General features: G+C 45.0%; 1 protein-coding gene across 1 annotated transcript in view; it reads right to left on the bottom strand.

Annotated features, from left to right (window-relative positions):
* c1ql3a (complement component 1, q subcomponent-like 3a) overlaps positions 1 to 13,448 on the bottom strand; it is a 154,167-nt gene extending 140,719 nt beyond the window's left edge. Inside the window, exon 1 of the mRNA XM_034172760.1 lies at positions 12,691 to 13,448. Within this exon, the coding sequence (XP_034028651.1) occupies positions 12,691 to 13,272 (582 nt within the window). The 5' untranslated portion in view covers positions 13,273 to 13,448. The remainder of the gene's footprint in view (positions 1 to 12,690) is intronic.
* Positions 13,449 to 16,987: the final 3,539 nt, after the last annotated feature.

A 16,987-nucleotide genomic window follows, 5' to 3' on the forward strand; every position in this document is an offset into this window, starting at 1 on the left:
CTCTTCATTGGCTTCCTGTTAATTCTAGAATAGAATTTAAAATTCTTCTTCTTACTTATAAGGTTTTGAATAATCAGGTCCCATCTTATCTTAGGGACCTCGTAGTACCATATTACCCCATTAGAGCGCTTCGCTCTCAGACTGCGGGCTTACTTGTGGTTCCTAGGGTTTGTAAGAGTAGAATGGGAGGCAGAGCCTTCAGCTTTCAGGCTCCTCTCCTGTGGAACCAGCTCCCAATTCAGATCAGGGAGACAGATACCCTCTCTACTTTTAAGATTAGGCTTAAAACTTTCCTTTTCGCTAAGGCTTATAGTTAGGGCTGGATCGGGTGACCCTGGACCATCCCTTGGTTATGTTGCTTTAGACGTAGACTGTGGGGGGTTCCCATGATGCACTGTTTCTTTCTCTTTTTGCTCCGTATGCATCACTCTGCATTTAATCATTAGTGATCGATCTCTGCCCCCCTTCTCGGCATGTCTTTTTCCTGGTTCTTTCCCTCAGCCCCAACCAGTCTCAGCAGAAGACTGCCCCTCCCTGAGCCTGGTTCTGCTGGAGGTTTCTTCCTGTTAAAAGGGAGTTTTTCCTTCCCACTGTGGCCAAGTGCTTGCTCATAGGGGGTCGTTATGACCGTTGGGGTTTTTCATAATTATTGTATGGCCTTGCCTTACAATGTGGAGCGCCTTGGGGCAACTGTTTGTTGTGATTTGGCGCTATATAAGAAAAAAGTTGATAGATAGATAGATAGATAGATAGATAGATAGATAGATAGATAGATAGATAGATAGATAGATAGATAGATAGATAGATAGATAGATAGATAGATAGATAGATAGATAGATAGATAGATAGATAGATAGATAGCAATTAATCCACAATTATTACTTGTTTACCTCATACCTCAAAACTTCATCAAGTGTATCGAAAATCGCCTCGCCAGTGCCAATGTTGCAGACGGAAATGTCAATGATCTTCGACTTCGCCCCGTGTGTTTATTAGGGATGGGTATCGATAAGATTTTAGCGATACCATTATCGATTCCGCTTATCGATCCGATTCCTTATCAATACCTCTTGTGATTTTTTTTTTTTGTGTGTGTGTGTGTGTGTGTGTGTGTGTGTGTGTGTGTGTGTGTGTGTGTGTGTGTGTGTGTGTGTGTGTGTGTGTGTGTGTGTGTGTGTGTGTGTACTAAAAGTAGGCTTTACAGGTTTTCTATGTCAGTGGGTCAAAAAGCTTTTTCTTATCGTACACCCGCTCTGTGGAATGGTCTTCCTGCGACCGTGAGGCAGTTGGAGTCTGTGGACATTTTTAAGTCAAGCCTTAAAGCCTATTTTTATTCTCTTTCTTATGAATAGTTTTTGGGGTTTTTTTTTTATCTGTTTAATTTTTTTACTTCTGTTTTTAATTATGTATTTGAATTGTTTTTATTTTATTTATTTCATTTTTTTATGTTGAACTGTTCTATGTGAGGTGCCTTGAGATGGCTTTTGTTGTGATTTGGTGCTTTATAAGCTGATTAAATTGAAATTGAATTGAACAACATTTTATTGAGTCTTAAAGTAAATAAATATGTAATTGGTCACTGGATCCTTAAACTTTGGACACAATAAACTCTACATGGTGGAACCTTGATCTCTGGACATAAATAGAAATAAACAAAATCTGTAGTTTTTGTCAAAAGCATTTCCTTTCAGACATTTTGGCATGAATGTCTTTCCATATATCTGAGCTGAGCTCTTACAGCTGGCTGTGCTGCATGTCAGCAATCCGTTTAATTCATAAAGAACACAGGATGTCTCATTTTGGGAAGAAAAAAAAAGTTTTAGTCAGTTGTAGTTTATTTTCTGTATTACAGCGTTTGGAAAGAGGTGTCATTTTATTTAAAGCCGCAATTTTGTGTCAACGGAACGGAGGACGATTCTCGTTTCTTGACTACAACATGACAAGAGTCCCAGTTAGTGACTTTAATCCACACAAAAGTGACTCACGATATTTTAATGGCTTTGAGAGGAGTTAAGAAGCGGACTTAAGAGCAGCGAATCAAAGAACCACGAGCCAGTGGTTCGAAGCATTGCTTCAATGGCTCACACATCAAAGTGGAGTCACGCTGCAGAAACGGTTGATTATATACCCGCTGCAGACCAAACCCTGAATATCCGTAAGACTTTATTTGTACGTCCGTATGACGCTGAAACTCTGAAAAATCGGTATAATTTACAGACAATCCGTATAGGCTGACATGTATGCATAATCCCTGCTGCAGTGTGTGCAAGCCTGGTGAAAAACTACAGGAAATGTTTGACCTCTGTAATTGCAAACAAAGGTTACTGTACCAAATATTAACATTGATTTTCACAGGTGTTGAAATACTTACACTCAACAAAAATATAAACGCAACACTTTTGGTTTTGCTCCCATTTTGTATGAGATGAACTCAAAGATCTAAAACTTTTTCCACATACACAATATCACCATTTTCCTCAAATATTGTTCACAAACCAGTCTAAATCTGTGATAGGTAGCACTTCTCCTTTGCTGAGATAATCCATCCCACCTCACAGGTGTGCCATATCAAGATGCTGATTAGACACCATGATTAGTACACAGGTGTGCCTTAGACTGCCCACAATAAAAGGCCACTCTGAAAGGTGCAGTTTTGTTTTATTGGGGGGGGGGATACCAGTCAGTATCTGGTGTGACCACTATTTGCCTCATGCAGTGCAACACATCTCCTTCGCATAGAGTTGATCAGGTTGTCAATTGTGGCCTGTGGAATGTTGGTCCACTCCTCTTCAATGGCTGTGCGAAGTTGCTGGATATTGGCAGGAACTGGTACACGCTGTCGTATACGCCGGTCCAGAGCATCCCAAACATGCTCAATGGGTGACATGTCCGGTGAGTATGCCGGCCATGCAAGAACTGGGACATTTTCAGCTTCCAAGAATTGTGTACAGATCCTTGCAACATGGGGCCGTGCATTATCCTGCTGCAACATGAGGTGATGTTCTTGGATGTATGGCACAACAATGGGCCTCAGGATCTCGTCACGGTATCTCTGTGCATTCAAAATGCCATCAATAAAATGCACCTATGTTCTTCGTCCATAACAGACGCCTGCCCATACCATAACCCCACCGTAACCATGGGCCACTCCATCCACAACATTGACATCAGAAAACCGCTCACCCACACGACGCCACACACGCTGTCTGCCATCTGCCCTGGACAGTGTGAACCGGGATTCATCCGTGAAGAGAACACCTCTCCAACGTGCCAAACGCCAGTGAATGTGAGCATTTGCCCACTCAAGTCGGTTACGACAACGAACTGGAGTCAGGTCGAGACCCCGATGAGGACGACGAGCATGCAGATGAGCTTCCCTGAGACGGTTTCTGACAGTTTGTGCAGAAATTCTTTGGTTATGCAAACCGATTGTTCCAGCAGCTGTCCGAGTGGCTGGTCTCAGACGATCTTGGAGGTGAACATGCTGGATGTGGAGGTCCTGGGCTGGTGTGGTTACACGTGGTCAACGGTTGTGAGGCTGGTTGGATGTACTGCCAAATTCTCTGAAACGCCTTTGGAGACGGCTTGTGGTAGAGAAATGAACATTCAATACACGAGCAACAGCTCTGGTTGACATCCCTGCTGTCAGCATGCCAATTGCACGCTTCCTCAAATCTTGCGACATCTGTGGCATTGTGCTGTGTGATAAAACTGCACCTTTCAGAGTGGCCTTTTATTGTGGACAGTCTAAGGCACACCTGTGCACTAATCATGGTGTCTAATCAGCATCTTGATATGGCACACCTGTGAGGTGGGATGGATTATCTCAGCAAAGGAGAACTGCTCACTATCACAGATTTAGACTGGTTTGTGAACAATATTTGAGGGACATGGTGATATTGTGTATGTGGAAAAAGACTTAGATCTTTGAGTTCATCTCATACAAAATGGGAACAAAACCAAAGTGTTGCGTTTATATTTTTGTTGAGTATATTTGCAGCAGTAGCATACAAATAAATTATTAAAAAATCATACATTGTGATTTCCAGATTTTTTTTTCTTTTTAGATTATGCCTCTCACAGTGGACATGCACTTAAGATGAAAATTTCAGACCCCTCCATGATTTCTAAGTGGGAGAACTTGCAAAATCTCACGGTGTTCAAATACTTATTTTCCTCACTGTATGCTTGTATCATAGCTTCCTTTCAGATCATGACAGACAAATGTGCATCTGGAACTTGCATCTAATTTCCTACCCAACACAGATGGAAGCCTTGAATATCACATGACTGCATGTGGTCAATAGACTCAGCAAATTAATATTCAAATGTATTCAAATTAATAAAATGACAAGGGTGGCCAAATTTATGCACCTGCCTAATTTTGCACACTTTCTGTAAATCCTATAAACTTCATTTCACTTCTCAAATATCACTGTGTTTGTCTGCTATATGATATATTTAAGTGAAATTGCTGATCCAAACAACCAGTGATTTATAAAGGAAAATCATGGAAATCACCAAACTTTTACATACAACTGTATATCACAAAATTACAGCTAATTCTATTACAATCTATATTCCAGAATAAATTTCACCTTGATACATCAAGTGCTCATTATATCAAGTATACAGAGACACACACAAACTCACACACAGTGAAGCATTTCCTCAGCCTCCTCTGCCTTTGGCAATGCAAGTCGTTGATACAGAAAAGCTAGAGACTAGTCAGAGAAGATTTAGTTGACTTAGATGTCTTACACAGAGATGTTAATTCAAGAATTAGGAACTCAAAGAATAGTCTGTAAAACATGTTTCTCCCACCCTCAATTCTGAATGTGTATATTGCTGGCAGTGGTTTCCAGAGTAGGTGGCTCTGTGGGATAGGCATCGGACTACCAGTGCGTGTGTATACATTTTACTTTTGTGGTAAAAGGGGTGGGCATTTATAAGCTTTTACTTCCGCCCACACCCTTTCGGTCACACAGGTTCACTGTTAAATTGTCCTGTTCATGATTGTGTGCCAAATAAATTCATTCATTCAATGTATGTAGACTGGGATTCAGTTCCAAGTATGTGATTCAGACTACTTGTCTGCATCTTTGGGCGAGACACTCAATCTACTTTGTCCCAGACTACCCAACTGTACATGGGACCCTGCCTTGGCTGGGGAAATAACCTATGATGGACTGGTATCCTGCCTAGGGTAGACTGCCATCCATTTCACACTACAAATTCAAAATATTTGTCCACCACAATGACACTGTGGCTTACAGAGTAAAAAGTCTTTGCTATGTCTCAGGTGCTGCTTTTACATAAAAAAAAAATAAAAAATAAAAAAAACTTTTCTTATAAAGGATAAACTGGAAAATGACTTAGCCCCAGTAGTGCTACACATCTTCAGGCATACTTCCTTTAAATTTTCTCAGGTTAAGTCATGAAAAGAAGTTTATTTGTTGCTACTACAGGTTTATTCAGATTTTATTCAATTTTATTCACCACCATCATATTTTTCGAATAAAGGGTTCACAATCTTATATGGATAGATGGATGGATGGATAGCTTTATTATCATTGTCATTACAACAAAGAGATTTCCACACTCACATTCCACAGACAAATAGCAATTAGTCCACAATTATTACTTGTTTACCGTAATAATGGCACACATCAGAATTAAGACAACACATATACATTTGACATTGTTTATGTGCACTAAACTTGAAACAGTCCATTTTCCAAATTGAGGCAATGTGAGTGTGTGGTAGCCGCTGTAACTGGAGTCGCGCCGCCGATATCACCAATATAATTAATATTTGCCTTGTCTGAAAAAAAGAATTATCATTTTGAACTGTGTTAAAATTGCAACAAGACACCATGACTGGGAAAATCAGTTTCACAGCATACAGTTTGATAGTCAAAGGGCACTGGAAGTTACATATCGTCACCTTCCTAAAATAATTAGGCCACCTAAGTCATGACTTAGGCCATTATTTTAGGAAGGTGACAATATGATCATTTTACCTAGTGTTTAGTGAGTTGAAGAAATGTGGTACACCATTATTTGTGAATGCAAGTACCAAAAAAAGACCAAAATTTAAAATGGAAACAGAAAGAAAGCACCACACAACTAACCAACAAAGGCAATCAGAGATCCCACTGGAAAGAATGTGAATAAAATACCTACTTTTTGTTATATTATCACTGTTATGTATTAAATTCAGTTAGCCTTTGTACCGTGCTCTGCTTATTTCATACTGGGTCCTTCAAACGCTGGTCGGTTCTCCGAGCTGCGTCCGACACATAACAGTAGTCTCTGGCCAAACATCACGGACCCAGCGGTAGCAGAGACGGTAACGCGCCGGGAAGGCGGCAGCAGACGTTCAGTGGTTATCCGGATCAGTTGCGGGGCTCTCCGCCCGGAAGGTGCGTGTTTGAGAACCCATTACTGGATACTGATTTGTGCTCTCTTGCAGCCGTGTTCCTGTGTTGTGCCTTATCCGTGGGTCGTGGTGGAGTGTGACTGGCGACGGCTTCGCGTCACACTCCGACCGGATAAGAGGTTTAAACGGGAGCTGCAAGAGTGCGTTTGTAATGGGTTCACGCGCACGGCGGAGCTCTGTTAGCACGGGTCGCTGGGCTTCCTGTGTTACAGTCATAGCCCCGTTTCCCCGGACAAAGGTAACTACTGCGTCTGTTGTTTCAGCTCCGGCGTTATTTAGTTGAGCACATTTTGGTTGTGTGTTGCACTCAGCTGCGCACATAAGAGCAGCTCGTTTGTTTTTTCTGTCGCCAAAGGGGTTTTTTCATTTTTTGCACTCTGGTTCCCCCTTGTGGTGACTGAATCACGTTACCGTCAAGCTCTTGAGTAGGAACAGGTGTGTTCCATTTGGTTGAGCTTGACGGTATAACTCACTGATTTGTTTTGTGTTAGTTCATTTTGTGTGGGTGTTTTTTGAGTTGGTTTTTGTGTGGGCTTTTATTTTGTGTTGTCCACTATTTGTCTGGGGGTGTGACCCTGTAGCCTTTGCAAAAAAAAAAAAAAAAAACAACAACACAAATGGGGACCCAAACAACTGTGTGTTGGTCTGTTTGTTTTTTCTTTTGTTTCTTTTTGTTTCACATCCCCAGGGTTGGATGGAACGGTCCCCTGAGGGGGTGATGGGGTTGGTACTTGGGTTGTTTTTTCTTTTTCTTTTTTGTTATGCCCTCTCTTCTCCTCTGACTCCAGCCGGGTGTGCCGTAGTGTCGGCATTGCTGGAGGGGTGCAGTTAGGTTGTGCTGGGTGTTTCCCAGGTGGCCTCTGCACCCGGGAGGGGAGGGGGGGGGGGTTTGGGGTATTTTTTTGTTTTCCCCCCCCAGTTTCCGCCCTCAGGGTTTGACTGTGGTGTCCTCTGGGGGGGAAAGGGCGTTGGGTCCATCTAGCCGTGGACGGCCGGGGCTGGGTCCATTAGTCATGAGGGGAGGCGTCTCCTGGGGTTGACGAGTGGTCCTCTGGGAGGCGCTGGTAGTCCCCGTGGGTGACGTTGGATCCCAGAGGGACCTCGGCCGTGGTTATTACTCCTGGAGCTGGCGGGTGGCCCTCTGGGGGGTGTTGGTCCCTACGTGCCGTTTGGGGGGGAGGAGGGGGGGTATTTTGGCATTTTTGTTTGTGAGCTCAAATTTGGGTTGTTTTTCTTTTCTCCCCTTCCCTAGGGTTTGATGGAACGGTCCTCTGGGGGGGGGGGGGTGTTTTAGTATTTTTGTTTGTAGGCTTGGGTTGGGTTGTTTTTCCTTTCTCCCCTTCCCTGGGGTTTGATGGGACGGTCCCCTGGGGAGGGGGGGGGTGTTTTGGTTGTTTTGTTTTATGACTAATCACACATGTTTGGTTAAAGGCTGACCGCACAGGTGTAGGAACTCCTGGCCACACCTGTGCTAAGACTGTCAGAAACAAGGGCAAAGATGCAGCCAGTTCAACCAGTCTGTTGGAGGATGAACGCAGACGCGGTTTCCAGCCATGGTCCCTGGAGGGGGGTGTTTCTCCTGGGCCAGGTGTGTGTGGTCGCCGGGAGGCTTCCCGTGAGGGTGGGGTACTGTTATATGGCTGGGGGGGCCTGGCTGCCGGTTTGTTTCTGTTTTTTGGTTTTCCTCCCAGGTGGCTTGCGTTTGGGACTGAGTGGCTGTGTTGCTGAGGCTGTCAGGACCTCACCCTGATCACCTGCAACTCGTCAGGACTCACAGCTGTGGTGCATCTGGATGGATTGGAACATGTTGGCATTTAAGACTGGAGTGCACAGTGTGTATTTGCCAGAGACTCGACCTTGTGACCAGACGGGTGAGATCGTCGTCTCGGGAGCCATCTCATCAGCAGCGGATGCTGAGAACGTCCAGGTTTGATGCACAGTCTGTGAAAGAGGAGGGGGTGAGGTCTCACGCTCGTCAGCACACTTCCTGAGGTATGTTAGATTTTGTGACTAACAGTTATACAGTCAGTAAATGTGGTGTCCCTCACACCTTATTGTATTGAGCTGTTTGTTAGTCATGTATCAGCTTCCACTGCAGTGGAGTTTTGTGAACGGGATGTTCCATGCCTGCAGGTTGGAAGCTGATCAGTAATCAAGCCAGGAAGTGTTTGCTGTTTGTACACCTTTAAGTGTTCTGTGTGTAGAGTGTGGACTCACATAATGGTTCCTTCTTTCACAGACTCGGTTGTTGCGGCCACCTGGGGGGTGTCGGCGGGGTCCTTGGGTCCGAAACAGCTTCTGGCTCCGGACCGTTAGCGCTGCTGGGAGCGCACCACGCCAGGCCGCACCTTTTTGTTATATTATCACTGTTATGTATTAAATTCAGTTAGCCTTTGTACCGTGCTCTGCTTATTTCATACTGGGTCCTTCAAACGCTGGTCGGTTCTCCGAGCTGCGTCCGACACATAACACAAGTCCTATGTTGGGCACGCTTTGATTCTACCAGCAGTAGGCCAAGTCTAAAAAACAAAAAAGAATGCAATATATTAACAAAAATTTTGTGTATCAAGGTGAAACTTCGTACACAAGGTCACCTCACAGAGCCCTCAGAGATGCTTGATGATGAGTGCATTTTGATTGTCACTGTGGCCCACAGGGGGCAGAGTGTCTGAAACTCAGTGTACGCAATAACACCACAAGGACTCCTTCGATCATGAAGAAACGTGATCCTGCAGGGTATATCTTTGACAATTCAAGATTATCCTTTATGTTGAGGTCATTCATCTTGTTAATGTGTACAAGGTTTAAATATTCCCTTATTAGTTATGGCTCAAAAAAATATATGGTTGGATCTTGTGGAGGGGTGTTGATGAGGGCTTTAGGACATGTAGACCTGAACACCAAGCAAATAATTCTTGAGAATTACATTTTGAAAACTCAAGATTAACAAAGTTATTGAGATGGAGAGGTTTATATTTATTGATCTGAAAGAAGCTTTTTATCCCAAGTGTGTTACATTAGAAATGACTGACATTCACACACTGTCTGTGTGACATGCTCATCTGCAGTCTGGTGCCAATTTGGGGTTTTGGTTTCACACTAAAGGAGATACTAATGTAAAGACAGGAATAATTAGGGATCCAGCATCATCTCTGTCGACAACGTGCTCACTAACTTCAGTTACAGTTAACACATCAGTATTCATTCCAGTCAGGTGGAGTACAGTCCCACATTTTATATGTAATTTTCCAAAATAAAGATTTTCTATAACTCTTAACAGAAGGGTGTGTTTGATTTGTCCTGACATAACAGCACTGTTTAATCACAGATATGTTTGCAGTGTTTAGTGCAGTCAGGACTAGCAGGCTGACAGGATGGAGGGATGTGCTCGCTGGAGCGACACTGAAACAGTGGTTTTCCCCAAAGACAAGATCTGCTGCTGACAGACGGATCAAACGCAACATACAGACCAGAACATGGCCTCTGCTGTCTTACAGCGTAATCTATCTATCTATCTATCTATCTATCTATCTATCTATCTATCTATCTATCTATCTATCTATCTATCTATCTATCTATCTATCTATCTATCTATCTATCTATCTATCTATCTATCTATCTATCATCTTGACCAGGGTTTTCACCTATGAAAGTTTGCTGGCTTAGTAAACTTAATGAATCTACAACAACAACAACAAAAAATAAAGGGTTTCTGTGCATTGTAGAAAGAACGACATAACATCATCTTTGAGAAGATACTTTGGAAAAATGGATGGAATTATTTATTTTTCTTTTTTTTTTTCTTTTTCTTTAAATCGAGACTAGCTGTTGGTGATGATGTTAAACCAGTGTCTTCCCAACATTTTTCCCTTGGAGACTCCCTATTTGTATCTCAGAAAGGATACCCCCCCCCCCACACACACACACACACACACACACCTCACAATAGAATGAAGTGATTCACACCAGGTTTTGTTTGTTAGTTCACTCCAGGTTTTGTTTTATATATATATGAGTATAACTTTAATCACAGCCCCCCCCCCCCCCCCCCAAAAAAAAATCTTTGGCTCATCCAAAGACAAACAATCAATTTTTAATTATTATTGATTATCCAGTAATGCCTGTTCAGGGTTTACCCGCCTCTCACCCTGTAACTGCTGGGACAGGCCCTAGCCACCAGTGATCCTTAACTGGAATAAGCAAGAACAGAAAATGAATGAATGGATGAATCCAGTAGGTGAGTTAAGTTATTGTAGACAAACCCTCACATCCCACCTGTGTTCTTTGGTGACCGCTTTGGGGGAGTCTCAGACCCCAGGTTGGGAGCCAGAGTGTGAAAGTACATTTACTATATTATATTTATATATATATATATATATATATATATATATGTGTGTGTGTGTGTGTGTGTGTGTGTGTGTGTGTGTGTGTGTGTGTGTTTGTGTACAAAATGTTTGAAACACAATGCAATCCAACATTAATAACAATAAATAATTTAACAACATGTTTACCTTTAATAAAACATCATTTATTTTAGGTGATCTGCAATTTATAAGAAAATCTGGTTATATTTGACTTGTACATTTTTTTTCTTTTTGTCGACTGATAAACAATTTTTTTATGAGGTACATAACTTGACAATTGATTAATTACATGAATGGAATTAGAAAAACATGTCATTTGATTTTTGTTTGCATACTACATTGAGGAGGCCACAATCCTTTTCATCATTCTTAATTCAAAATTACAAAAGCTTTTTTTTTTTTTTTTTTTCAGTGCATGTTAGGCACTCTGCTTTTCAGTCACATGCAGGATCAATCAAAAAAAAAAAAAAAAAAAAAAGTAACTGACCCAGCTGTCACTGTGCAGAGGTGGTAAAAGGGTTTAGTCTGACCTCAAGCAGAAACCTTTGGAATTTGAGTTGGATTTGCAAAACTAATAGAGACAGTAAATGGAAAAGCTTTCCTAAAAAATACAGCACCTGTATGTTCCTACAGGTGATTTTAATGAATCTTTTCGTGGAACAGCTGCTCTTGGCGAGGATTCAGATATGGTCCAGACATTTTTACACTGCAGTGTGCTGGCAAACCTATCAACTCTGAGTGCATTTCCAAATTTTATCTCTGCAATCTGACAGAGGAGATTAGAGTTTATGTGAGTTTATTTGTCGGCTAAAAATTTCAAGTGGTAATTTACTGACTATAACATTTTGTGGATTTTCCTGCTTCAGAAAAGAAATGAACATTTTGTTGGTGACATGAATCTGCCTATTTTTTTTTTCTTTTTATTTGATTATTCAATTTATTGGTCAGTATGACCGTTTTATTTTTTTTATCTCTATATGGCTTCACAAAAATCTGACGAGGATAAAAGGACATCTTATACAAATGAAATGAGGTAATATTAAATACATACTAACAATTGAACTTAAGGGAAATTTAGATGCTTTTCTTTTTAATCTACATTTTACACTGTAGCATTCTGGTGCACTGTAAACATCTTTTGGTCAATTCTGTAAATGAAAAGTTTGATTTTGTTTTTTTTAATTTCGAAGTATAAAAACAGTGCTTTTTCACTCATTGTATTTGTGTGCATTCACATTCAATGAATACTTAAGGATCAGAACCCGGATACAGCTGTGACTTGAAAAGCCATCAGTTGGAAATTCTTTAAACATAATTACTTAAACACAAATCCATACAAGCATGATGTGAAACTCGTTAAAATCTTTATTGTTCTGAATAAAGATTTTATTTTCTATGCCCAGTAACCTTTATAATCATAATAATAATAATAATAATTAGTATTATTATTACATTTGGAAATGTATATATTTATACTTGCATTATCATTCTGAGAAGAGATTTTTTTGAAAAGACAAAAATAGAAAAAGAAACAAAAAGATAAAAATATAAAAGTTGGTATTTGTTTGAACTTTAAAAACGTCATTATTTTTTAAAGGCAGTATAACTTTGAAGTCATGCAGCAAAACGTCTAAACAAAGGAAAAAAAATGTATTGGAAAATGCTCACGTTTGTTTATTATTTTAGTTCTCATCTTACTAATTTATGTTACTCTATTTTCTTTAACTGTTTTTGTTTTATCGTTTATTTCACAGTTTTATAGCTTTTAATAACAAAGCCTTTCACCAGATGGTGACTGTTGATGTTGATGACGTCACCCTTCCAGCTGTGAGTGTGAAAAGGTTTCGCTGTGCGTGCGTGTGAAGGTGCGCGCTGAGCCGGTACCTGGTTGTTTTTGCACAGGTCTGCCCACATGCTGGTTCCGTCCCCTCCGCGCATCAGGACGTGGTAGGTGAAGAAATAGATCCCGGGGATGGAGCAGGTGAACTTGCCGCTGGTCGGGTCGTAGTGGTTCCCCAGGTTGGTCACCACGTCGTCGAACTTGAGCACCTCGTAGCCCTCGTGCTGCTTCTTCAGCCCCGCGTAAAAGGCGATCTTTGGCACGGTGCTGTACGTGGCCGCGCTGATGGCGCCGGCGGCTGCGCTCGGACCCGGTAATCCGGGTCGGCCCGGCTCACCTCTCTCTCCGGGGGGCCCCGCCGGACCGGGCGGTCCCGGCTCGCCAGGCGGTCCTCTCGGTCCCGCTTTCCCCGGACGACCCGGTTCTCCTTTGGGACCCTGAATAAAGGTGGGTAAAGACTGGACCAGGCTGTTGTCTCGGACCGTGTCCGCTGTGGCGGTGCTGGTGGGAGATTTGGTTCCGTACGGGTCGCACACCATCCGGCAGGTGCCGAGCATCTCGTAGTGCGCCGCCGTTCCCGCCGAACTGACCAGAACCGGGATGAGGATGACCAGAACCAGAACCATCACGACCCCCAGAACCCCCGCCGCGAGCAGCCGCTTCCTGCCCACCAAGCGCGTGAGCGCCGGGCGGTCCGGGTGTCTGCTTTTAGGAGAAATTTTGAAATCTGATGCGAACTCCCCCAAAAAAAGAAAAAGAAAGAGGAAAAAGTAGCAGAGCTACAGTTTGATGTCTGAAAGAAGTTTGAAGACGTGCGCCTCGTCCCTCACAGCGCTCTGTCTGCTGCTTCAAATCTCAAAGTTCATCCCGCCCGAGCCGCGGGTTCCGAACCCAAAACAAAGTGGATCAAGACCAGTTTGACCGGCGGGATGATAGGACAGAGTCCATTTAGAGAGAGAGAGAGAGAGAGAGAGAGAAGAGGAAGAGAGAGAGAGAGAGAGAGAGCAGATTGGGGGAGGAAAGAAAAAGAAAAGTGTGTGTGTGTGTGTGTGTGTGTGTGTGTGTGTGTGTGTGTGTGTGTGTGTGTGTGTGTGTGTGTGTGTGTGTGTGTGTGTGTGTGTCACAGCTGTGACATTTATTTAAAGCTGGGGAAGAAGGTGTGTCAGTGCTTTTAATATCATTTTGTTGAGGAGCACAATGAAGACATCAATGAAAACATTGCACCTGAATCGCTCTGTTCGACACATTTTAGTCACTTATTGATCCTCGTTACACTTGAAGCAATTTGTCTTGTGAATGAGAGGCACAGAGGGAGTTAAATCAAACTATCCTCACCTTTCCTGCTTGATTAGAGTCCCTGAAAATGAGGCGTGAAGGTAACACACCATCATCGATATTGCAGCATCCAGTGATGAATTGTTGTTTTATAACCTGCACAATGTACAGACGGGAAGTTTTCTGTTCCGATGCACCTTCAAACCCCAAAACCCAGAGCGCTGATCCAATAGCACACTTAAAACAAACAAACAAAAAAAAACCTCACAAGCTGATGCTAACAGGGTCTGGGTTTGCAAATCACTTTTTATTTACAAGTAAACATTTTTTGGGGCATGCACACATTTCCTCCTCCACGAGGAGATGACACAGAGTAAGTTTACAATTTCTTCTGTCTGTTTGTTGCCCTTGTTGACAGATGGGACAGGCTCCAGGCCCTGGGACCCTTTGTTGGAGTAGGCGGTGTTGTGAAAGTGTAGTGACACGGACCCACAACAGGGGGCGCAAATGAACGGTCAATAGATGAGCCAAAAGGTAACAATTTAATGTTGTGAAATGTGCACAACGAACATACAGACAATCTCAGAATATAATTACAGTCAAATTACAAAGGTGACGTGTGGGCAGGCTCGAGGATAGAAGACGTCTGTCCTGAGAAGAGCCGGAACCACACGATTTCCGCCCCCACAGAACCTGGTGAATACTGGAGCCGCCAAGTCCCGAATTCCCAGGTGATCACCGTCCCCGACTGTCGGATCTGGTACTGCTGGCGAAGAACAAAGACAGTCAAGTGTGGGTGTGTGTACACCCAGTAACAACAGCGGTGGGAATGCCAGCTCCACCTCTCACTCAATATGTTGCAGAGTACCGCAGTGATTCCTCAGGGGAAAAGAGTGCCGTCCTGCACTCACTCAGCCTCCACAGAAAAAGGAACCAGTACTCCTGCAAACACTCACAATATACAGATATATTGCAAAAGACACAAACGGCTGAGGATATTACCTCTAATGAAGTATGATATCTCGGCGATGAGGTGGAGATGATGTCTGGTCTTTATGGAGTGCGATGATGAAGAATGTGTGACAGCTGTCAGGAATTAATGAGTGACAGCTGTCACTCCCGGCTGTGTACGTGGCGGCAGCGCCCTCTCGTGCCTGAAGCCCGCACTTCAGGCAGGGCGCCCTTTGGTGGTGGGCCAGCAGTACGTCCTCTTCTGGCGGCCCACACAACAGGACCCCCCCCTCAACGGGCGCCTCCTGGCGCCCGACCAGGCTTGTCCGGGTGTCTGCAGTAGAAATCGGCCAGGAGGGCCGGGTCCAGGATGAAGCTCCTCTTCACCCAGGAGCGTTCTTCGGGTCCATACCCTTCCCAGTCCACCAAATACTGGAACCCCCGGCCCATTCGACGGACGTCCAGGAGCTGGCGCACCGTCCAAGCCGGCTCCCCGTCAATGATCCGGGCAGGAGGCGGCGCCGGACCGGGAGCACAGAGGGGTGAGGTGTGGTGAGGCTTGAGTCTGGACACATGAAAAACCGGGTGGATCCGCAGTGAAGCTGGGAGTCGGAGCTTCACTGCGGCAGGACTGAGGATTTTGAGGATCTTGAAAGGTCCAATGTACCGGTCCTTCAACTTGGGGGAGTCCACTTGGAGGGGGATGTCCTTCGTGGACAGCCACACCTCCTGCCCGGGCTGGTAAGCAGGGGCTGGGAAACGCCGGCGGTCTGCATGGGTCTTCGCCCTCGTCCGGGCCTTCAACAAGGCAGAACGGGCGGAGCGCCACACCCGACGGCACTTCCGCAGGTGGGCCTGGACCAAGGGCACACCAACCTCTCCCTCCACCACGGGGAACAACGGGGGCTGATACCCCAAACACACCTCAAATGGGGAGAGGCCGGTGGCGGAAGACACCTGGCTGTTATGCGCATACTCGATCCAGGCCAGATGGTTACTCCAGGCCGTCGGGTGCGCGGATGTGACGCAGCGGAGGGTCTGTTCCAGTTCCTGGTTGGCCCGCTCTGCCTGTCCGTTCGTCTGTGGATGGTACCCAGACGAGAGGCTCACGGTGGCCCCCAGTTCCCTGCAGAAGCTCCTCCAGACGTGTGAGGAGAACTGGGGACCGCGATCTGAGACGATGTCGGTGGGTATCCCATGCAGACGGACAACATGGTGGACCAGGAGGTCTGCTGTCTCCTGGGCTGTTGGGAGCTTCGGGAGGGCCACGAAGTGGGCCGCCTTGGAGAATCGGTCCACTATCGTGAAGATGGTGGTGTTGCCCTGGGATGGCGGGAGGCCCGTGACGAAATCCAGGCCGATGTGGGACCAGGGGCGATGAGGCACAGGAAGCGGTTGGAGTAGTCCTTGGGCCTTCCTGTGGTCAGCCTTGCCCCTGGCACAGGTGGTGCAGGCCTGGATATACTCCCGGACGTCGGCCTCCATAGACGCCCACCAGAAGCGCTGCCGGACAACTGCCACGGTCCTTTGTACCCCTGGATGACAGGAGAGCTTGGAACCGTGACAGAAGTCCAAGACTGCAGCTCTGGCCTCTGGTGGGACGTATAAACGGTTCTTCGGACCTGTACCTGGGTCCGGGCTCCGGGCCAGGGCCTCTCGGACGATCTTCTCCACGTCCCAGGTGAGGGTGGCCACGATAGTGGACTCCGGCAGGATGGGCTCCGGTGGATCCGACAGTGCAGTTTTGACCTCCTCTTCGTGTACCCGGGACAAGGCATCCGACCTCTGGTTCTTGGTCCCGGGGCGATAGGTGATCCGGAAGTCGAAACGCCCGAAGAACAGTGACCAGCGGGCTTGCCTGGGGTTCAGCCGCTTGGCGGTCCTGATATACTCCAGGTTCCGATGGTCAGTGAAAACCGTGAACGGCACAGACGCTCCCTCCAACAGGTGTCTCCACTCCTCAAGAGCCTCTTTCACCGCAAGGAGTTCTCGATTGCCGACGTCATAGTTCCGTTCAGCCGGGGTCAGCCTGCGTGAAAAGTAGGCACACGGGTGAAGAACCTTATCGGTCTCTCCGCTCTGGGACAGCACGGCTCCTATCCCTGAGTCAGAGGC

The sequence above is a fragment of the Thalassophryne amazonica genome, chromosome 1, assembly GCF_902500255.1.
Source record: "Thalassophryne amazonica chromosome 1, fThaAma1.1, whole genome shotgun sequence".
NCBI lineage: Eukaryota > Metazoa > Chordata > Actinopteri > Batrachoidiformes > Batrachoididae > Thalassophryne > Thalassophryne amazonica.